The sequence below is a fragment of the Mobula hypostoma genome, chromosome 4 (assembly GCF_963921235.1).
Source record: "Mobula hypostoma chromosome 4, sMobHyp1.1, whole genome shotgun sequence".
NCBI lineage: Eukaryota > Metazoa > Chordata > Chondrichthyes > Myliobatiformes > Myliobatidae > Mobula > Mobula hypostoma.
Window position 1 is genome coordinate 83,287,974 of NC_086100.1, and position 23,942 is coordinate 83,311,915.

General features: G+C 41.9%; 1 protein-coding gene and 1 non-coding gene across 2 annotated transcripts in view; both read left to right on the top strand.

Moving 5' to 3' along the window:
- The first annotated feature begins 297 nt into the window (after window positions 1-297).
- Window positions 298-23,942, top strand: part of atg16l1 (ATG16 autophagy related 16-like 1 (S. cerevisiae)) — a 39,560-nt gene continuing 15,915 nt past the window's right edge. The window contains exons 1-11 of the mRNA XM_063046065.1: window positions 298-491; window positions 1,999-2,092; window positions 3,729-3,831; window positions 10,147-10,220; window positions 10,866-11,117; window positions 13,489-13,554; window positions 14,241-14,327; window positions 18,875-18,925; window positions 20,061-20,163; window positions 21,696-21,801; window positions 23,258-23,328. Of these exons, the coding sequence (XP_062902135.1) occupies window positions 389-491; window positions 1,999-2,092; window positions 3,729-3,831; window positions 10,147-10,220; window positions 10,866-11,117; window positions 13,489-13,554; window positions 14,241-14,327; window positions 18,875-18,925; window positions 20,061-20,163; window positions 21,696-21,801; window positions 23,258-23,328 (1,110 nt within the window). The 5' untranslated portion in view covers window positions 298-388. The remainder of the gene's footprint in view (window positions 492-1,998; window positions 2,093-3,728; window positions 3,832-10,146; window positions 10,221-10,865; window positions 11,118-13,488; window positions 13,555-14,240; window positions 14,328-18,874; window positions 18,926-20,060; window positions 20,164-21,695; window positions 21,802-23,257; window positions 23,329-23,942) is intronic.
- On the top strand, window positions 22,363-22,634 carry LOC134346049 (small Cajal body-specific RNA 6). Its single transcript, XR_010017811.1, has one exon. It is a non-coding gene; the product is annotated as a small Cajal body-specific RNA 6 (non-coding RNA).

A 23,942-nucleotide genomic window follows, 5' to 3' on the forward strand; every position in this document is an offset into this window, starting at 1 on the left:
GTTCCGGCAACATTCGTCATATCCCTCAGCCCAATGTGGGACTGGATTTCAGAATGAAAGAAAAGAGAAAGCACTAATGAACAAAAAGAAACTAATTAGAAGCGTCTATATAAGAACTGTGTACACAGGGTGACCAGTATTGTGGATACCAGCAGGCAGTGGACCTATGCCTTTATCACACACGTTGCTTTCTGCCAGTGTCACAAATTTCAATTCAGCAACGCAACGCTTGAAATAATAATAAAAATCCCGTGTTCATAGACTCCCCGAGTTGGAAGTGTAAGTGCAGCAGGCGTTTGATAACGGAACACAGCTGCTGTTCAGGCGTTCCCAGGGCAGCCAGCTGGGTGGAGGCTGTGCCGAGAGTGGCGGAGGACCCCGCGGCAAGATGGCTGCGGCGACGGCAGCGCGCTGGCGGCGGCACATCAGGGAGCAACTGAGGCTACGGGATCGGCAGCAGAGACAGGGCTTCGAGGAACTGGTGCAGGCGTGTGAGTAGGGGTGGGAGTGCGGGGCCGGAGGCCGCTTGGGGGATGTGGGGAAGTCGGGCCTCGATGCCAAACTGCCTAGCGGCGGGGCCGGGCCGCCGTTCTTACTTGGAGCGCAGGGCTAGCAAATCAGGCAGATCTATGGAAGGGGAATGAGCAGTCAATGTTTCGGGCCGAGAACCTTCATGAGGACTGGAAAGAAGGGGGTCTGAAGCCGAAACAAGACGGTAGTAGATGGATTTAAGATGGCAAGTGATAAGCGAACTATGTGAGGGCAGAGGATGAAGTAAGAAGCTGAGGGGAAGTAGTTGGAAGAGGTAAGAAACTGAAAAGAAGCTAGTAGAAGAGGACAGTGGAAGAAAAAAGAGGAGGGGAATCTGAAGGAGGCGAGGAGAAGGATTGAAAGGGTAACCAGAATGAGGAATGGAAAGGGGGGGAGAGAGGAGAATTAACTGGAAGTTAGAGAAATAAATGTTCATGCCATCAAGTTGGAGGCTACCCAGATAGAATATGAGGTGTTGCTACTCCAACCTGAATGTGGCCTCATCGTGGTAGTGAAGGATAGACATAACAGAATGGAAATGGGAAGTTGAATTGAATTGAATAGCCCCTGGGTGGGATGGAAATATGCCTCTACCAAACAAGGTGTAAGGTACTCCTTTTCTCTGCTGGCTTGTAGGTCTTGGGCAAGGTGTAGCACCTACTTTGCCCCACCCCTAATCAGGGTTCAGTGAAGTCATGGGAGCAAGTGGTGGATGGGCGTATGAGCAGCTGGTGCAAATCACAGGTCCTGGTTATGTGACCACTGATCAGGCAGACAATCTCTGAATGGCTGGGATCACCTGTGTTGTAAAGGCTGTGCTCAGAAGACAGCAATGGCAAACCACTTCTGCAGAAAAATTTGCCAAGAACAGTCATGATGGTGGAAAGGCCGTGATCACCCATGGCATACAATACGGCGCAGAATGAACAAGCAAAGCCACTGGAGCTCCGACCTTTGTGATGGACTGAGCAAAGTAGTGAACAAAGCAGTTCCCGGACCTGCGTCGGGTTCCATTGACATCGAGGAGGTAACGCTGGGAGCATTGGAACCCTGACAGACTCTTGGGTGAAGTTTCACCTCACCTGAAAGGATTGTATGGAGCTGGTAACGGTGATGAGAGAGGAGGTATAGGGGCAGGTGTAGCATTTGTCATGCTTGCAGGGATTATTGCCAGAAAGGAAATCGGTGGGGACAAGGGACTAGCGTATGGAGCGATTCCCTACGGAAAATGGAGGGAAGCAAGTGATTAGTGGTAGGTTCCCATTGGAGATGGCAGAAGTTGTATGTATGATCTGCGGAGGGAAATGGACAGTTGGTGTTTCCAGTCCAGATGAAGGGCCTTGACTTGAAATGTTGATTGTGCATTTCCCTCCCACAGTTGCTGCCTGACCCACTGACTTCCACCATCAGATGGATTCAAGTCCCGTGTGTTCCCAACTAACTCCCCACTCAACATCCTCTCTGCAGATAATAAGCTCTTGGAGAAATCCGACCTACAAACCGTCCTTGCCGAAAGGTTTCAGGGTGAGAAGTATGATTTGCACAACAGGACCGACATCAGGTACGTTGCTTGTGCAAGTCCTCATTCTTCCATTTTACTTTCTGCTTGAGTTATAATCCTCGATGGACTGTAGTTCACATTGTGTATGATCGTGTGTAAATTATGAATTTGCTTCTGTTGTTCAGGCTATTTTTCAGATGACATCCTTTTGCAGGAACAAAGGAAGTGAACTATAAATCTTGTCATCGCTCACTGTCTTCTAGTCACTATCTTTCAAGCATTCTTTAATTTGCACGATAAATAGCTTTCCTTAACCCTGAATCTCTCTGAAATTTCCATCAGTACTCATTGGGAAAATAGGCTCAGCTCTTCTAATCTCAAGTAGCTGGGACCTGGCATTCTCTCACTCTCCTCAAGGTCTTGACATCGGTAGAGCAATAACTCTTTGTACTATCCAACTGGAAGAAGCCACTTAAAGTTACTTAAAATACCATATACTGTAACTGACACCAGATACCATTTGTCCTTCGTTCTCTGCTCATTGGCCAATTTTGGTAAAGAGAGCAGCTCATTTGTACGTTTGTAAAATTATTTTTCCTTGTGCTTAAAATCCCTCCATCACTTCATCTTTCTTTCTTGTACAATCTTCAGACCCACGTTTCTTAACTCAAATTTCATTTCATACCTGTGGTTTTTTTTTCATATTAATGGTTGTCCCCTCATCTGTCTGCATACTAGCAATCTGGCATTTCTTCTCTTAATCTCTCCACTATTTTAAAGCCCACCACTTACGTTTGGCTGCCCCACATAATGGGTTCAAATCCAAATTGTGTCATTTCTACTCCAGTTGCCTTTCCTATTATGAAAGGTTTAATATCACTGATTGTTGACACCATGCAGGAGCTGATCTGAGTAGTAATCTATCCTCTTGCCTCTCGCCTGTCATTTGCCTGCCCCTAAATTAGAAATTATTTTTTTCAATCTCTTGGCCTTTTCAGATTGTAAGCTGAGTGATCTTTAATTTTTGCTTCTGTTCTTAATGTTGCTGTACCATTTGGATATTTATCTTGTTTTCTGATTCAGAGATGAACGTGCTTAACCTCAAAGCCCTTTAACAGAGTTGTAGGAAGACTTAGAAACTGGACTGTGATGTAGGTAATTTCAGGGTAATTCTGGTAAAATTTAGACTGTGTTGTCTTTCTGATTGGCCTAGGGCAAATGTATTGAGGAGTTGAGTCTCACCAAGATTGCTAGGTTCGATGCGGTGTTTAGGTAAATTGGTAGGAGTTTCTGCACTTGGTCACTATGCTGCTGGGATGCTGTGGTTAAAAAGTGTCAATTGGAAAGGTTATTTGCTCTTTATTGCTGTTTGTCAGTTTACCAACATTGGAAATTGCATCTTGTGACTGTGATGGGTTATAATGCTGTTAAGAGATCTCCACTGCTTCCCCTTCCCCAAAAAAGAAGAATATTCTGGTCAAAGATCCATTTGGTTTGTTGCCCTTGACTTTACAAATCCATTTGCCAAGCTACATGAATGGTGGGATTGTAGAAAGCAGCATTCATGAAAGCTCTGATTAAGCAGGAAATCAGGATGTTCAATTGGGGAGATTAAGCTTTACATGTCTAGAATTATGCTTTAGTCCTTTTGACCCAAATCTATGTTAATTTGCTGCTGTTTTCCCTAATAATGCAGCCCAGCATCGGATGGCATACGGAATGAGACGATGCATGAAGTTGCCCAGATGCGGATGCGTCATCAGGAAGAGCTCACAGAGCTCCACAAGAAGCGTGGTGAGGTATGTGCACACACATCGGACAGAAGGCTGCTCAGCTCTTCTACTGATTGCCTCTATAATTCTGCTCTTACTTCTGTGGTGGGTTATCTTGCCTAGCTACAATGGTCTTGTGTTAGTTCCTGTTATGGGGTTATTCTGTTGTTTGGCCCTGCCTGGAAGCTACATAATTCTCATACTAGTACTGCTCCTCCCTGCCCCCAGTAAGAGCTATGTAAAGTTTCCTCCACTATAAATTAATTTTGGTCTGCTGTTTTCAGTTGGCAAGCAATTAGGGATAGTGTTTGATTCCCAAGAGATAACTTGCAACTGCAAACTCTGTGATTGATTAGTGTCTGGCACAGCTGGTTGACTAATAGGAAGAATGCTCCGGTGCCTTTGCTATTGCAGTTGAGTGAGTCATTTCCATCGCTTCACTTTGGGATCTCAGAAGGAAGGGGTTCAGATTAGAAAGATGAAAGTAAAAAGAAAATCATGTTGTTGTAATCAAAGTTACACCCAGAGGCAGCCATCAGGGGTTCCTGGAGTTGCAAACTTCATGGTAGCACTCAGTTCTCTTACTTTTGAAGAGAACCTCCATGTATGCTTGTATTAACATTGTACATGAAAGCCATTTTGATCATAGCCCCTTATTCATGTCCTGTTTCTGCGGGCTTTTTGGATGTTGACCACTGTGGACTTTTAGCTGCATAGAAGCCAAGGATCCTTTCAGACATTGACATTTGAGCTGAAACATTCAATTGATGGAGACATTCAAATATGAAGATGCATCAGATCTCTAACCTATCTTTGCTCAGAATTAACATAAGTACTTTTTTGTCAGAAAGGATCACTGAATGAGAATTGTCTCAGTTTTCTTCCTCTCTCCTCGGCCACCTCATCTCTGAAAAAAAAATAATTGCCAGGGCCCATATCTGATGTAATTCATGTAGCCCAACACAGAGCACAGGCAAGAAATCCATTCTGCCTCTTTCACACAGTGTGGCTGGGGGTTGCACTCTTGTTTGTCTGTCATGTTTGAGGTAATATGAAAGTGCATATTGAGGTCTGTGCCAAACTGTTTAAAAATAAGCCCACTACGTGCTTTTGTTGAAGTTACTTTACACTCTAATTGTCTGCATTTACCTTGTCTATTTGAAGAATAGATGTGATTAATTGGTGCCTCTGTGGGGACACAAGTGTACTTAAGAGGGTTCTGAATATATTTAAAGTTAAAATGAATAATATATAGCAGTAACCTGCTTAGTAGCACTAAACCAATTAAATTATACACTAAACAACAGGAATTCTGCAGACGCTGGAAATTCAAGCAACACACATCAAAGTTGCTGGTGAACGCAGCAGGCCAGGCAGCATCTCTAGGAAGAGGTACGGTCGACGTTTCAGGCCGAGACCCTTCGTCAGGACTATTATACACTGTTGGATTCTGATGTTTTAATCCAAGGTTCTTTTAGAAGTCAGGAAAGAGGCACAAAACTTGTGGCTACACAATTTCTTTATTAGATTATGAGGACACACAGTCCTCTTTTATTGTCATTTAGTAAGGTATGCGTTAAGAAATGATGATGTTTTTCCAAAATGATATCACAGAAACACATGACAAACCAAGACTGAAAAACTGACAAAAACCACATAATTATGACATATAGTTACAACAGTGCAAAGCAATACCGTAATTTGATAAGAACAGACCATGGGCATGGTAAAGGCTCAAAGTCTCGCAAGTCCCATCATCTCACGCAGACGGTAAACCTCCAGCGCCGCAAACTTGCCGATGCAGCATCCCGGAAGCATCCGACCACAGTCCGACTCCGAGTCCGTCCAAAAACTCCGAGCCTCTGACCAGCTCTCCGACAACGAGCACCATCTCTGCTGAGCACTTCGACCCCGGCCCCAGCAATAGGCAAAGCCAAGGATTTGGGGCCTTCCCTCCGGAGATTCTTGATCGCACAGTAGAGGCGGCAGCGAAACAGGCATTTCAGAAGTTTCTCCAGATGTTCCTCCGTGCTTCTTCACATCTGTCTTTATCAAATCAGGATTGTGTGCGGCATCCTACTTCACAGATACAATATTCATTCGGAACGGCCGCGCACGCTGCGTCGCGCCGCCATCTTCTCCCTCTGCGTTTCTGCATTTAGTTGAAAGAACAGAACAAAGTTGAATGGTGATAGAAAAATAAGATTAAAGAACTAAGAAGATTAAGATAGAGCTGCTCTGTGTTTAGCTATTATATACCCATGGAGATAAGGAAAATTCCATTCAAATTTATAGTTAAGAATTAACCAATTAGCAAGCAATTATTCAATACTGCAGTACCAAGTTAGCAAATGAGAAAACACTTGTTCAAGTAATGCAGAACAAAGAAACTTCTGAGCTTTCCAGAATTATACTTTGTAAGCAATAGAGGCATATTAATTTGTTATGTGCTTATAAAAACTGCTTAAAATACAAGCAGATAATTGTTAAATTACAATGAAAATAACAATTAAAAGGTTATTCTAAGAATTAAACAGTTGAATCCAACAATTTCCTACTCTTCCCCCCGCCGACAATTCTAAATCACACATTTAGAATGATTACATCTGAAAATTCAGAGGCAGAAAAACTTGTGATGTCTTTGTTATGTATAAATAATCAAAAAACTACTTGGGGTGTGAAATTGATAAAGGGTGTATATATATTCAAAGTCTTCATAGGATTATGTCACGGTTAAGCAGATTAATAGGCAAAGTTGGCAAAAGTGTAACCATAACTCATGTTAGAATACACTTCATAATGTTCAGTAGTTCAACTTGCTTGAAGTCTTCTGGCAGGTTAGAGATCTTCTCACTGTAGCCCAGCAATGTAGACACTGTGATCAAGAGGTTATAGGCATCCGTTAGTCTCGTGAGACCATGGATTTGTGCCTTGGAAGGTTGTATGTAAGACTGGCAGTTGCCCATGCTGCAAGTCTCCCCTCTCCACTCTACCAATGTCGTCCAAGGGAAGGGCACTAGGGCCGAAACAGCTTGGCACCGGTGTCATCACACAGCAATGTGTGGTTAAGTGCCTTGCTCAAGGACACCACACGCTGCCTCAACTGAGGCTCGAGCTAGCGACCTTCAGATCACTAGAACGCCTTAACCACTTGGCCACACACCAACACAAGCCAAGAGGTTACTAGCATATTAACCATAGTGCTTGTTGTCCTCTTTGGATGCTACTCTAGCTTGCTTGTAGTAGCTGGTGTGTATCCACTTACTTTTACCCCCTTTCACCACTGAGTTGGTAATTAACATTTGGTAAGGATCTTCCCATCCAGTTCCCAGTGGTTCCTTATGCAGTTTGTTGATCAGGACCCACTCGCCAAGAATCAGGGTGTGTCTGCCCTCCTGTTGGGTTTTCCCAAGCGGCAGAAACCTGTTGAGAAGCAGACTGGACAGCTTGGATTAACTTCATGCAATAGTCAAGTAAACTAACTGCCATAATTTGTACATTGGCCTCTCTGAGATTGAGGCTTCTGGCAGGAACACACCCTGTTACCACCTTGAATGGACTTGGTTTAATTTTCTTGTTTGGATGCTCTGATGCCGCACAAGTCAATAGGAAACACTGTAGGCCATGGTACCCCTTCTTCATGATACTTGGTCATCATTTGATGGTTCCATTCATTCATTGGGCTTGCCCTGATTACTCTGGGTGATGTGGGCAATGACAAGACCACTCAATGTTCATCAGTCGCCATAATTCCTGACAAGTCCTAGTGAATTGTGTTCCTTGGTCAGAGTCAATGTGACATGACAATCCCCTTATGGGAATATAGTCCTTGATCAGTGTTTTTGCTGTGTGAGTGTAGTGATGTTCCTTTCTGGAATAGCTTCCACCCATCTTGAAAACTTGTCTACTATCACTAGTACATCTGAGAATCTTTGACACTTTTTGGTAAAGAAATCCAGTCCACTTGTTGATGTTAAAAAGAAATTTTTAAGAATGGCCAGGTGGGGCCAAAGCAATTGTGGTAGTTTTTCTGCTGTTCCAGGGTTCATTTTCTGGCATCTTTCAAACATTTGTCAAGCTTGTACCCAGAACTTTGGATTCCACCACCACTGGAAGGATCTGACTCATCTTTTGCACTTCAATGTGCCCTGTGGAGTCTATCTGCTATGTCAGATAAAGAAGCAACATAGTTGCTGCTATTAGTCTATGACTAGTGCCATACCTCCATACTCCATTACTGTTTAACTATCCACCATTCTCCATCTAGAATCGCTTTTCCTGTCGAGAGCGTTGAGCTTGCATCTCTCTAATACCTTGTATGTTTGTGATACAGAGTTCAACTTCATTTCTGTAATTCCAGTTGTTGGGTTCACAGTATATGCCCTTTTATTTCTTTTACTCCTTCCAGTGCTGCCTTTTTTGCAATTTCATCTACAAATGCATTTCCAAGGCTTTCCTCCGTGATCATTTTGGAGTGGCTTTTACATTTTAATACAGCAACTTCTGACGGCAATTGTATGACAAAAATACTAATTCTTGTACTAGTTGACCATTTTTGATTAGGGTTCCTACAGCATTAAGGAATCCACTTTTGTCTCCATTGGTTTCCAAAATCATGAATGTCTCCAAAAGCATATTGAGACTCCGTGTAGATATTAGCTTATCTTCCTTCTGCCAATTAACAGGCTTCAGTCAAAGCTTGCAGAGCTTGCTGTGTGGAGGTGCCAGGAGCCATGCTTCCTGATGCCAGCACTTTAGTTTCAGAAATAAATGCCCATCCAGCCATTCGAATTCCTCTCAATCATTGAGGAGTCATCAGTGTACAGAATCGGATCTCAGGCGGAGTAATAACCAACAGGATAATGTCAGTTTCCATGTTCTTGAATTAAGACTGTTGCTATGTGTTTCTTGTTGACCTACAGGGTAAATAGTCTGCCTGTATCATGATTTCTTAATGCAGCTGCAATATATAATCTCACCTTTAAAGTTTGAAACACTTTCAGTTGTTCTTCATTAAGAACATTATCAACCATTAATCTTCATTAACCACATTACCATCCTGATGACAAACAACCACAAGCCTTGCACTGGACCCTGCCCTACTCACTGGCCTCCAATCAGAGAGGCAACTATCTATTGCCGCTCTCTGGCTTCTCCCACAAAGTCAATGTCAAATCCAATTTACTACCTCATCTTGAATGCTAAGCAATTGAACCTTGACCAACCTTCCATGCGGGACCTGGTCAAGTGCCTTGCTAAAGTCCATGTAGACAACATCCACTGCTTTGCCTTCCTGGTAACTTCGACAAAGTCCATAAGATTGGTTAGACATGCACAAAGCCATGTGCTGACTATTCTCAATCAGTCCATGCACAAATGCTGACTATTCTCAATCAGTCCATGCCTAGCCAAATACTTGTATCCAGTCCCTTGGAATACCTTCCAATAACTTTCCCATTACTGATATCAGGCTCACCAGCCTAAAATTTCCTGGTTTATTTTTAAATAGTGAAACAACAATGACCATTCTCCAATCCTCTCGTACCTCACCTATTGCTAAGGATGACTTAAATATCTCCGCCAGGGCTCTGGCAATTTCTGTACTTGCCTCCCGCAGGGTCCGAGGGAATACCTTGTCAGGCCCTAGGGACTTGTCCACCCTAATTTACCCCAGGAAAACGAACACCTCCTCTGTAATCTGTATAGGGTCCATGAAGTTGATGCCACTTTGCCTCACTTCTATAGACTCTGTCCATCTGCTAAAGGTTCATTTATGATCTCCCTCATCACTTTTGGCCCCATGCATGGATTACCATTCCGATCTTCCAGAGGACCAATTTTGTCCCTTGCATTCCTTTTGCTCTTAACATATCTGTAGAATCTCTTGGGATTCTCTTTCACCTTGTTTGCTAGGGCAACCTCATGCCTCCTTTTAGCCCTCCTGGTTTCTTAAGTGTTCTCTTGCATCTCTTACACTCCATAAGCACCTCATTTGTTCCTACCTCTCTATACCTGCTATCCAGCTCCTTTACATTTCTTAACCAGGGCTTCAATATCTCTTGAAAACCAAGGTTCCCTACCTTTTTTATTCTGACAGGCACGTACAAGCTTTGTACTCTCAAATTTTCACTTTTGAAAACCTCCCACTTGGCGAATACACTTTTGCCAAAAAGCAGCCTGTCTTAATCCACATTTGCCAGATCCTTTCTGATACCATGAAAATTGGCCCTACTCCCAACTTAGAATCTCAACCCGCAGATCAGACCTATCTTTTTGCATATTTACTTGGGAACTAATGGCATTGTGATCACTAATGACGTTCTGCCTACTTTTTTTTTTCAGCTTGCCCAGAATGTGATTGAACTTAATAGCCAACTTCAGCAAAAAGACAAGGAGATCCATGCCAATGAAACACAGTAAGTGGCAGTTACCAATGATTAAGAGATGTTTTCCATCCTTTATCAAATGAGAAGTTTTTCTTACCTGTACTGGATTGTAGATGCTGGCATGCCATGTAAGTATTAGATGCAAGGCATCCCAATGTCATCTTACAATATTCTGGGCTCATTTTACAACAGGGCTAATTAAGTAGTGAGCAGGAATATTAATCAAGTTAACAACCCATAGATGTTAGGACCAGTCATTATCCTTGTGTTCTTATCAGTTTGTATGGAAATAAAAAAGATCACTATAGCTTCTGACTTATGCAAGCCGAGATAGTGAATTGGCTGCTTGTTCACTAATTGTTCAGTGATGCCTTAGAGGAGACAAAAGACTAGGCTGACCTAAGACTTCCTCTCTCCACATATCCCTGTTATGATCCAGAAGAGGTGTGTGGACAGGGGTGGGGCGGGAAATGGAAAATGGATATAACATTTGAGCAATGCACACAAAGTGCTGGAGGAACGCTGCAGGCCAGGCAGCAACTTTTGAACTGTATAGAGTGATTGTGATAGTGTAAAGGTAGAATGGGATGTTTCCCTCATTTACTGCCCTTCAAACCTGGTTTGCTGTCGTGCTGTGAGGTATAATTCTGCCCAACCTACTTGTTCTTATTTAAGGATGGCTGAGTACGAGAAGCACATACAGCAACTGAGTAATGATTGCCAGGAGCTGCGAAACAAGCTCCAAGAGCTAGAGCAAGCCAATCAGACGCTGAAGGATGAATACGATGCCCTCCAGATTACCTTCACAGCCCTCGAGGAGAAGCTGCGGAAAACATCCGATGAAAACCGGGAGCTAATCACACGCTGGATGGCTGAGAAGGCTCAGGAAGCTAATCGCTTAAATGCAGAAAATGAAAAGGATACATGGTACAACTTAAATTTAAAGTTATACACTTCTCTAGAGTCATCCTACTGATAGTGCCAAGGCAGCAGTGCAAACAAGACGGTATTTATTGCTTATCCTTGTGTTGACTACCTGCGCTTCTTTAATGAGTGCTAATTCAAAATATGTTCTAGAGTACTGTGTACAGTATTCAGTTCTTTATTTAAGGATGGTTGTTAATGAATTCTAGGCTTTTCTTTTAAAGGGTTACTTGACTAGGTTAAAAGAAACATGGACAGGAACATGGTGTGGGTTTTTGATTATCACTGTACCTCTACCTGTAACAAACTCTGATTTGCATGCCATCCATACAGATTTTTTATCCACAGTGCATTGAGATAGTACTAGGGAAAGCAATAAAGAGTGCAGAAGGAAGTATTACAGTTACAGAGGAATTGTAGGGATACAGTAAGCTGCAAGAGCATAACCTGGTAGATTATGAAGTCAAGAGTTCACCTAGTTGTTCAGTAGTCTTATAACAGTGGAATAGAAGCTGTCCTTGAGCCTGGTGGTACGTTTTTTGACTTTTCTATCTCCCCCTCCCCCCCCCCAGTGAGAGAGAGGAGATGGGAAAGTTTTGAAGGATATGAGCCAAATGCAGGCAAGTGAAGCTAGTTTAAATGGCTATCTTGGCTAGTATGGGCCAGTTGGGTCAAAGGGCCTGTTTCCCGACTTGCACAGGAATAATTACAGACGACATAAGCTTGATTGCATTAGCTAATAGTTCTCTTTCATTAGTGAATCCCACAGCTTTCATTTTTTTCAGCTGCCACTCATGGCTAACCAAACATGCCAAATATACTTTATTTATAACTTGCTATGTTGTTCCATTTGGTGGGGTGGAGATATGCCTCTACTAAAGGAGGTGCAAGGTGCTTTGTCCCTCCACTAACCTGCAGATCACCCTTGGGCAAACTGGGCAAAGTGTAGCACCAGCTTAGCCCCCCCCCATCCCCCCACTGGATCAGGGTCATATGAAGCCTGGAGCAGGTGATGAATGGTCGTGTGCGACCACTGACACCATTCAGACGAACTGTGAAGGGTGTTGATAGTGGTTGGGGTCACCGTCTTATAAGGACACTGCCTAGAAGAAGGTAATGGCAAACTACTTATGTAGAAAAAATTTCCAGGAACAATCATAGTCAAGACCATGATCGCCCACATCACTAGAAATGGCACATAATGATGATATCGTGCTCAGCCCAGAAACTATTTACCACTGGACTTTGGCAAGTGTTTGTCCTTTCCTATTGATACTCAATATCTTCCGTGCTTGATAGGATTGTCTACTGGTATGTAGTATACAGTTGGTTATCTCTTTTGTTAAAAGGAATGAAGTGTGTAGCATTAGTTCATGAAATGAAATTAATAGCAATTTTCCTGGCATTAGTTTGTATTTGGCATGAATGGTGTTTGAGACTGAGTAATGTGCAGATGTCTAACCACCTATAACTTTGTCAGTGAGTCTTCAAATCCCAACTTTGTGAACATTATTCACATTAGATAGTTGGCATTGCTGTGTAGGTGCATCTCATGGGTCTCACTGGTGGATTTTGGGTGGTGAATTTCACTTCATGTGTTAGGAATGTCGAAGCACCACAGTAGTGTCCTGAGTTATTTTTAAAGTGTGTATTCAAAATAAAAATTGCCCACAAGATGAAAGTTTTTTTTTAAAAAAAATGTGCTTGGTATTGAGAATTTAAATTGATATTACAAGTTGATCACTTCTGAAGGAACCAGGCAGAAAAGTGCCAGCCTTTAATTTGTCAGTTCCTGAGAATTGCCTTTATGCCAAACTTTATAAGTAATCACTTCAGTGGGTCTTTGGGGCTTCAAAATAGGTGAACTGACCCTGTTTTAGGCACATAATGTATTAAACTGGTTTCATGCTGGCTGCTGTACCAGTCACTCTGGTGTATTCTAGCTGTTCAAAGCAAAATTCTTTTGAATGGTTGTATTGGTTGTACAAATGACCCATTTGTACCTCTAATTTAATGTGATTATCTTTTTAATCCATTAGAGCTAAATGGTGTACCATGGAATTGTAATTTGAAAAAGCTACCATTTAGCACAGGAAAATCATGCAGGATTGGCCATATAGAGCCTTGGCATATTTAGTTTTGACCAAGTGTTTTATCTGAATGTGTGTGAAAGCAGCTGATACATTAGGTGATGGCTCCCTTGAATTTAAATGCTTCAGTCTGAGATATAATGTTGCACTTGCCACACTGGCAGATGACTGGCTTCTGAGTGTTTTTGAATCTGCTTTCTACTCTGAAGTTGGTCCTTGCATCCATGGATAACTTTGTCACTTATTCATTACTTACTTCAATCTGTACCTTTTCCCCTTCTCAGGAGACGCCAGGCGAAGCTGAAAAAGGATTTGGCTGAGGCTGCCAAAGAACCACTGAACATTGACCCGTGAGTTACACTTGTTGTCATGAGTTACTTTTGTTGGAGAACTCCCTGTAGTGCGTGAGCAGATTTCATTTCCCACTTCCAGCTTGTGCCAGTGATTTTCTCGTGTAACCTTAGTCTGTCAAAGGTAGTGAAACTGAGGCAAATTACACGAGAGGTTCTGTCTGCTATTATCTTTATTTCAGAAACTACTTTGTAAATAAGAGCAGTGATGTTTGGGAAAAATTAACAGCTTTTCCTCTGGTCGTAGTTGAGACATTTACATATTCAGTGTGCAAATGTCAGTCTTTCTATCATGGAGAAGAAAGTGATAGGGTTTGTGTGCAAAGTGTTGCAGAGTTCAATTTAATATAATTGATAACCTGGGGTAATTCTGAGCAGGTTTCACTTCCCTCTCAATGATACCAAACATAGGCAGAGCAGAACAGAGAACAGTAAAGAACAGCAACAGGCTTATTTGGCCAATAGCCTGTGCCAAACATGATGCCAAATTAATCGCTTTTGCCTGCACATGATACATATCCCTCCTTTCCTGCATGTTAACATGCTCATCTAATAGTCTCTTAAATGTCACTTTTGTGTCTGCTTCCACCACAGCCACCCCTGACATTGCATTCCAGGCACCTACCACTTTCTGTATTTTTAAAACTTTCCGTTAAACTTTGCCCCTCTCATTTCCTTACTTGCAGTGATGATGACATCGAGGTGCTTGGTGAAGAAGGGCCTGACACGGCAGAAGAAGCATCACCAGTGCGAGCGAAGCACAGGCCTCCCAGGTGAGTGGCTGATAGCTGGTTATAGAGCAGTACTACGACTGGAAAGGAGGCGCCCGTGTTGAAGAGTTTGGCTACTTGTTAACCATTTAGTACTTTGTAGTAAATGATGGGACAGGCCACCAAGTGGAAGGGGAGAGTACAGTTGTATTGCTGGTGATATTCCTTGTTCTGTCTTACGAATACTTTAATTGTTCACTTGTGTAAGGTTCACATGGATGTTTTCTGGAGAGAAAACAGACTGATATACCAGACTTTTAAATCATGTTATCTTGATATCACATGTTGTGCTTGTGTGATGTGAAGAATAAACAAGCTTCTGCTAGTTATATAATTATGCCTTTAAATCTTTTCCTATTGTTTTATCCAATCAGGAGGTAGGATCGACAATACTGCTAATTATTTGTAGTGATTCGAAAATGAGTGTGCAAATAATTTCCTTCCAAGTTCAAAGCAAATTTATTATCAAAGTGTGTACAATACTGTGCAAAAGTCTTCAGTGTGTGTGTGTGTATATCTAAAATATTTGGACAGTACTGTAGTAATTTTACATATTGCACTGTACTGCAAAAAAAATTTCATGACATGAGTGATGATAAATCTGATTCTGATGTAAGTCTCTATTGTGAACTGGAGACTGGGATGAGGACAGGAAGAGAGGGGAATCATGGTTGGAGAGAGAGGAAGGAGCCGGAAGGACCAGAAGGACATTCTGTGATCAATAAACCATTGTTTGGTGTGTCTACACCTGCACCAACCCCCACCCCAGCATTCCTCTGTCTCCTGTCCTGTGGCATTCCATCTTCACCAGACGGGCTTTGCAACTGATGTGTGGGATCCTAAAACAATTTGTTATGTAAATGTCACAATTAACTGTCATTCCCTGACTCAAAAGATAAGATACAGGTTTCCCCCGCTATCCGAAAGTAGAGCGTTCCTATGAAACCTTTTGTAAGCTGAAATGGCGTAAAGCGAAGAAGCAATTGCCATTCATTTATATGGGAAAAATTTTTGAGTGTTCCCAGACCCAAAAAATAACCTACCAAATAACACACAAAACCTAAAATAACACTAACATATAGTAAAAGCAGGAATGATATAAATGCACAGCCTATATAAAGTGGGAATAATGTATGTACAGTGTAGTTTCACTCACCAGAATCAGGAAGATAGCGAGCACACTGGAGGGTTGAGAGGTGGTGGTGGTGGTGATGATGTTGTGTTAGGCTGAGTCGTCGGAGGTTGGGGTGGTGGGAGATACAGGAGGTACATGGTACACTAGTAGAGGCCCAAGGACAGCATCACCAGTGGTGTTAATAATAGGCATTAGGGTAAAACTGTCCTTTGCCTTGTGTCCCTTAGCCTGCTTTTCTTCTATCGAAATGTCTTACTTGGCAATTTTTTCCAATAAATTGCAGTTTTGTCACAGTTAAACACTTACACGAATAACCACCTTCTGTAATTATTTTCAGTTCTTCTGGGAACTTTTCGGCAGCTTCAGTATCAGCCAAAGCACTCTCAATGGTAAACGTCAAACTATGCCCTCACCTCAGAAACCAATTAAACCACCCATGACTACACTTCCGCGACACTTTCATCACCATCGTCCAGTGCTTCCTGTTTCAGCTTATTAAAAAGACTGACTGATTTCTCCTTAAGTATAAGATAACTTAACAGAACACCATGCTTTGTACACCTATCAATCCACTCAAGCAGTAGACTTTCCATTTTATCTATTACTGGATGCCAACTGAAAGAGACCACTTTGCTACTAGCAGAACCAATAGTAACATCGGCAGCTTTCGAGATTCATTCCCTTTGCGTGTAAGTAGTACAAATGGTGGACGCGGGCAAGTTCAACGCACGCACAATGTCTTTATTTCGTTCACCACGATTGAAACACTTAAATACGTCCAGTTTTACGCTAAGCGTAACACCCTTACGAGCTCTCAGGCGTTTCTGATACCTTAGGACACATCTTGCTAATAGATACACAAAATAAGTCAAGATAAAGCACAGATGCTCACAGACAGAGTTCAACGCTATGGTGGGTTGATGCTGAGTGTAGTTCCCGAGGAAGGAGCTTGGCGGTGCCACTCTCGCTGCTGGGGGCGCGCGCTGCCTCTATAACGGCTCACTGCAAAACAAATGCTTAATGCTATTTTCGCTTTTCGCCTTTTTTTGTAAAAGCGAAAATCCTCTTCGGATCTCTTTCGGTTAGGGAAAACAGGTACTAATGTAGGTCATTCGTAAAAGCAAAGTGGCGTAAAGCGAGCTTTTGAAAAGCGGGGGATACCTGTACTGCATAGGAGCAGAATTAGGCCATTTTGGACCAGTGAGTCTGCTCCACCATTTTATCATGGCTGATCCAGTTTCCCTTTCAGCTCCAATCTCCTGCCTTCTCCCCATATCCCTTCATGCCCTGGTAAATCAAGAATTAACCTCTGATCAAATATACCTAAAGTCTTGGCCTTCACAGCTGCTTGTAGCAATGAATTCCACATATTCACCACTCTGGCTAAGAAATTCCTCTTCATCTCCATTCTAAAAGGACACCCCTCTATTTTGAGACTGTGTTCTCTAGTCTTAGACTCTCCCACCATAGGAAACATCTTTTCCACATCCACTGTCAAGGCTTTTCAACATTCAATGGGTTTGAATTAGGTCACCCCTCTTCTGAATTCCAGGCCCACAGCCATCAAATGCTCTTCATATGACAAGCCTTTCAATCCCAAAATCATTTTTATAAACCTCCTTTGAACCCTCTCCAATGTCAGCACATACTTTCTTAGATAAGGGGCTCAAAACTGTTCATAGTGAGGCTTCACCAGTGCTTTATAAAGGCTCAGCATTATATTCTTGCTTTTATATTCTAGTCCTCTTGAAATGAATGCTAACATCAGGTTTGCCTTCCTCAAACTCAACCTGCAAGTTAACCTTTAGGAAACACAAAATACTCTACAGATGCTGGGGTCAAAGCAACACTCACAACATGCTGGAGGAACTCAGCAGGTCGGGCAGCGTCTGTGGAAACGATCAGTCGACGTTTCGGGCCGGAGTCCTTCATCAGGACTGAAGAGGGAAGAGGCAGAGGCCCTGTAAAGAAGGTGGGGGAGGGTGGGAAGGAGAAGGCTGGTAGGTTCCAGGTGAAAAACCAGTAAGGGGAAAGATAAAGGGGTGGGCGAGGGGAAGCAGGGAGGGGATAGGCAGGAAAGTTGAAGAAGGAATAATCTTTAGGAAATCCTGCACAAGGACTCCCAAGTCCCTTTGCACCTCAGATTTTTGAATTTTCTCCATTTAGAAAATAGTCTACACTTTTATTTCTTCTACAAAGTGCATGACCACACACTTCCTGACATCTTTCACTTCTTTGTTCATTCTCCTAATCTAAGTCCTTCTGTAGCCTCTTCACTTCCTCAAAACTACCTGTCCCTCCACCTATCATAGTCCACCCAAGGCTCCCTTGCCATAGTATATCACCTCATTCACTATATTCACCATAAATGGTTCTTTTTCTGTGTCACCATAAATAGTTCCTTTTCTATGGCACATTTTGTCATACCATGTCATTTTCTATGTCATTTCAGTGGTTCCCAGAGGTGGTCATACCATTGGGTGGCATTGACTCTCCATCGCTGTTCGTTACCTGATACTTGTTAAGCTTATGTCAGATGTTAACCCAAGCCTTAATGTTGTCTAGATTGTTGTCACCCCACCCCCCCTTGTATCCTGGGCTGTGCTATCTACTTGCTGCTATCATTGGGCAGGAGATACAGAGTCACACATCACCAAGTTCAAAAACGCTTTCCTTTCAACCATATGGTTCTTGAACCAAACTACAAGATCCTAATTACTACCTTGGTAAAGCAACACTGACCATTTTGTATTACAGTGGTGTTTTTCATTACACCTGTGCATATGGCAGTAAACTCCATTTTGACCTTGAAGTGCGATTCTTCGGTCACACAACTGGGCTGTTGTCTGTTCTCGTAGCCTCAAAATCAGAATCAGGTTTAATATCACTGGCAGTATCGTGAAATTTGTTAACTTCGCTGCATCTAGTGCACTCAGCTCTTTCCTGACATAAACTGATAAGAATTGAATTTACTGATGGCTAGCTTTTGGAGAGTCAGGAAGTCGAGATAGATCCACTTGGTCCTTTTAGCTAAACAGGATTATCTTTTTTCTCACTAAGTGTGAGCACTACTGTCTATAAGAATAGTGCTTTGGAGCCATCTTTTACCAGTACTTGTTTAGTTTACCACTACTATTCACAACTGGATGTATTTGACTGCACAAATTTGATCAGGTCAGTTGGCCTGTATGCTTGTTTGTCTTTGTCCATTCCCTGCTCTGTTTTTTGGTCATGGGCAGGAGGTCTAGGGTTTTGTTGATTGGGTGGTGGGTGAGGGTGTCATTTTGTTAGGGTTAGGAAACTTTTTTTTGTATCTTTGGTAAGAGCTACTGGAGAGTTTTGCTGTGTCTGGATTTGTGAGCTAAGGGGAGTAGACAACATCTCAGCACAATTATTTATGTTTTTATTTGTACAGAAGGACTTCACAGGCATCTGGAATCTTGGATTCTATTGGTAATATCTTTGGGTACGTTAAGAACTTAGTTCCCCTGTTTCTATCTAAATGTTTAGTGTATTTCAGCTTTGATTTAGCATGGTAACTGCTTCTTATTAGTGATAATATATCTCTGCCAATTCCTTTTCATGCCTGATAAGGAACCTCAACCCACCTTCTGAAATTGCCCTCACAGTTGATATTAATTAGTGAAGACTACTCAGGCGGCTGTTCTCCGTCTGTGACAATAACTCAGTGTAAGCTGCTTGTGCATTGCATACATAACACTGAATAACAGAGTCTTTGAATGAAGTTAGTGAACATGCCATTGGGAAAACATTTTGTTGCCAATGTAGGGAATGGAACTTTGACTAAAGGGTTTCATGTGATTTTTAAAATTAAATTTCAGTCCTTTAAAGATATCTTAGGTCACATTCCAAGTGTGCACGTTTACTGACGTGTCCTAAGTAAAACGTGATTCCTTCCTGTAATTTTTCTCTATTTTCCAGTAGCAGTTCTTTCTGCACCATTTTGTTTTTAATGCCTTATAACATACACCACCATCTCTGCTGTAGGTTTTTCCAATTTAACTACAGCCATACTTACGACTGAGCATTTGAGAGGTCGACAATATAAATTTATTGGCTGCTGATGGGGGTTTGTGCATTTTCTGCCATGTACGAATTTGCTTTGTGGCTGCTTTTCCAACTTGTGGACTGTTCGAGTTATAAACAGTTCATAGGAACGAAACCCTGTCGTGACTTCGGGAGGTCTTGAAGCTGTCAAGGAATTTGTGCTTCGCAGCAAAATTTCATCAAAGGTTCTTGAAGTAATCAAGAATGTAATCTGGTTTACCTCTGCCCTACCAATGACTGAGACCAGTTAGTCCCCTAGGTGTTATTGGCTTGCTTGAAAGGGACTGGCTATTTACTTTATTAGAAATGCATTTCTTCAAGAAGCTATTCATGGGCACTTGTAACTCAATACTTCATTTGACCATAAGATTTTTTACATTCGTACCATGGTGTTTCTTCACCTTGTTCCTTTCCATGCCAGAGCCCCTGTATAAATACACACTTTGCACTAAGTGTGTATTGGCACGTGATTTTCTTTCTTGCAGATTCTGAAGGTGCTGAGTACTGAGATATTCTGTGTTTGCTGCCATTAGAAAGCGATCACCCACGCTGCATGGGACTGTGAGTGATGCCCCTGATGTCCGTACCGGACCTTGTAATCAGATGCGATTGCCCACCACACCACTCCACTTTTTTGTGAGTACGCAAACAAATTTATATGCGGGAGCAAGTCACAAAATATACTAATGGAATGTGTTGAAATAGGAGGAAGCTTGCATGGATCATAAATACCTGCTGAAATCATTTCTGCTTAAAAAGCCTATTTCTTTGTTATAAGTTCTTATTGTCAATAGAAATGAGAGCCAATTTTTCAGAGTGAAATGTGGACAGAGTTTTCAGTTCGTGCTGGTTGTTCTCTTTTTAAAAAAAAACTAATTGACACACTAATAGTGAATTCATTGATAGAAGACTGTGCAGGAAAATAATGACCAGCATAGTGTGCATGAATAATTCTAATGTAGTATTGCATGGTTTCTCAACAGACTAATAATTTTATCATTTCTTTTAAATTGTGAAACTGCACAAGTTAAGTTGTGAAACTGCAGAAGTTAAAGATAGATTCCTGAATTGGTATAAGTGTAGCCTGGAACATGATTTAAATAAACAGTATCTTAATGCAGTTCCCAATAATTGCAAGATGCTTCACTTTCAGTAAATACTGAAACAGCATGTTTATTTAATGGTATACAATAGGTTGCATAATGTACTTTATTGCATACCATTTATTTTTTTAAAGTCGGGAGAAAATATGATTTTATTTCTCTTCCGGGAGGAATTTGACTTTGAGGCTCTGATATTACTTGTATTGATGCAGGAGGAATCCATTCAGCCCATTAGTTATATGCTGGATTTCAGCATTGCAGTCTCATCAGTCCAATTTCTCATTTCCCAAAAGCTCTTCAACTTGCATGTCCACTAATTCCTCTTTTGACTCTGTTGCCACTAAGGAATAAATTACAGTCATTAGTTAACCTACCAGTACCCAGGTGAATCAGCACAGTTACATAAAGAACATCTAAAGTCTACACAACAGCCAAGGTCAGGACTGAATCAGGCCTCTGGAGCGTTGACAATAGAAAGGTCAGGCCCCCTAATCTAGGTTTCTTATTCAACCCCTGTTGCAATTTTTGTAAGTCAGTATGTTTAAATAGTAAGCATGTTGAAATGGTGATCTGGTTTGCCTGTTAATTATTACACAAGTTTATAGAAAGATACATTTGACATTATCAATTTAGTCAGATTGTCTTGCCTTTTTATCTAACTTCCACGTAATTCTACTGGTCTATCCATTAGGTTTTTCTAAAATATCGATCAACCTATGAGGAACAGCCAACTGCTACAAATTATATAAGTTTCAATAGTTTCAACATGTGCCCTTTATCACAGTCCTACAATTTAATTCCAGATTACTTTTTCTGTGCAGTTCCTGATAGTGTAAAAGCTTGTCTTGCTTTCACAGACAAGCAGTGAAGCACTGAAAGTCCGTCTTGTGGCTTTTGGTGTTGTCATCTATGCTTGCATATGTGCTCATTTCTTGTATCTTGGTTGGAGTTGCCAATAGACAAAATTGGACATTGATGTAGATGATGGATTGGATAAGTGGTAAGGGTGCATTGGCCAGAATGATTGCGAAAATTCAGTGGTTTTTTCTGCACTTTATTTATTAGGACGCTCATGATGGAGAGGTCAATGCAGTCCGGTTTAGTCCAGGATCCCGAGTGGTTGTGACTGGTGGGACCGATAGGAAGGTTAAGCTATGGGAGGTCTCCTCGGGTAAGTGGAAAAAGAAACTTTGAATTAGCCAGCAAGCTGGCTGGAAGGTATGTTTATCAGGAAATATAAACTGGATTAATAGGTTCTGTTGCCTAAGCCCACCTTACTGTTTTAATGGCATGGGCACTTGAAGATGCTCTGTCATTCAATAGTAATGAGCTCATCTAGTGTAATGATATAGTTTATGTGCATGAACAAAGTCTTGAGACTCCAGCTGTGTTTTCTAGATCTTTCTCTCTGGTGATGACTTCTGTGGGGTTCATTCCTATCAAGTGCCCTCCTTGCACTGAGTGTAATTCAAAGCCTAGTTTGACAGCCAGTTGACTATCTTATTACAGGGTTGGGTTCCTGGGCAGAAAGGGTCATCACATTTGGGCATGAAGCTGTCCTCACTGAACTTACATACGTCACCACTTAGCCTAGTTCTGCATCGTCCTTGCACATCTGCCCCACACATTGCATTGTGACCACTGACCTTCCTGTCTAACAGTATTAACCAAGAGTTAATCATTCCATCGAGTGTTTGACAAGTGTGCCTTTATAATTGTTTAAAAATAATGAGGTCAGTGATGATAAGTAAAAGGTCTGATGGCACTTCATTAAATGCCCATGTGTCTACTCGCTCCCAGGAGATCCTTCATTGTCCATCCTGCTCAAGGTGTGCTGTGGTGGTTGTGGAGTTCCTGACAGAAACTTATGCCACTGATTTAGTTGACACTTCTGCTGAGGAATTTGGAGTGTCTTTATAAAGGGCATCTCACAGAACCAATAGCATTGGGTGTCATGGGCATTTACCTCTGGTGCATATGACTGCAAGTTTTCAAGCTGAGACCTCTGTTCAGAAAAAGAAGCACATGTTAAAATTTATGTAGTTGAGAATATTGATGGCATTAATCTGATTTGATAGCTTCTTGCCCAGCATGTGCATGACCAACCAGTATAAAGCACTTCAAAACACCCTAATATTTTTGTTCTTGATCCCAATGTCAGTGGTTTAGAAGATTGCTAGGAAACTCACACGGTGCTCTGAAGCTAGAGCTGTGGGACCCTTTGCCTGGCACAGCTGAATTTTTACTTTTATTCAAGGTCTCTTTGTTTATTTGTTGATCCTCACTGAAGTATTTGCCTTCCCCCTCAGATGTTCTGCTTGAGTGATCATTCAGTTGTCAGAATATGTGATGAGTGAGATGCCGCTGAGCTTCATGCTGTCTTCTGCCAATAATTTGGGCTGAAACAAGAGTTTGATATTTCACTTCCAAGCTCTAGGCTTTTCAGCCAGTTGATAATATTTGCTTTCTGCAGCACCGTATGGGGGAACTAAACTCCAGAGCACTCATGAGGTTCTGGCCTGCGGATGTCTGATACTGAACGGAACGGAAATCTGCCGGTCTAAGTACAAAACTTGGTGACAGGACTTGAGCATGCTGAGAATTGATATGCTGTTTGCTCCCTGTAGGAAGATGTGAACTGAAGAGCACCCTCACTGGTAGTAATGCTGGAATTACCAGTCTGGAATTTGACAGCACAGTAAGTGAGAGTCATCTATTTTACGTCTTGATGTTTGCTAAAAGTGTGACAGTTTTTTTTTCCACCAAAAGATGTTTTTCCTCTTACTTCTGGCATTGGATTTTTCAAGGATTTTGGCAACCCTCCAAAGCATAAGCTGGATACACATTCCTCAATTTTGAGCCCAAGGAATTATGTCCAGACCTATTTTACACTGGCAGCACTATGAATGAGCCTGATTCTGTACTTGCCAATTGTCCATGTTAAATTCATCTGGATACTTAAGGTGAAGAATAAGAATGTATTTAATGAAGCAGTGTAGTGGGCATTTAATGGGACATTTAGAGTTAGCATTGATCTGCATTTAGTCCATGTGTAGCTGACGTAGGAAATCTCCCTTTATACACTTCGCACAGGGCTCTGGAAACATTTTTGCTATCCCAGTTGAATTAACTCTGCCTGTTAAGCAGACAGTGTTTTACACCAGAACATTATTCAGCACAATATCTGCTAGTCAAATTGGATAGATTCACAGACTTGTACGGCTTAGAAATGCGCCTTCTGGTTCAGTTGTTCCTGATGACCAAAGTCCCTATCTAAACCCATCCTGTCTGTCTGCATTTGATCCGTAGCCC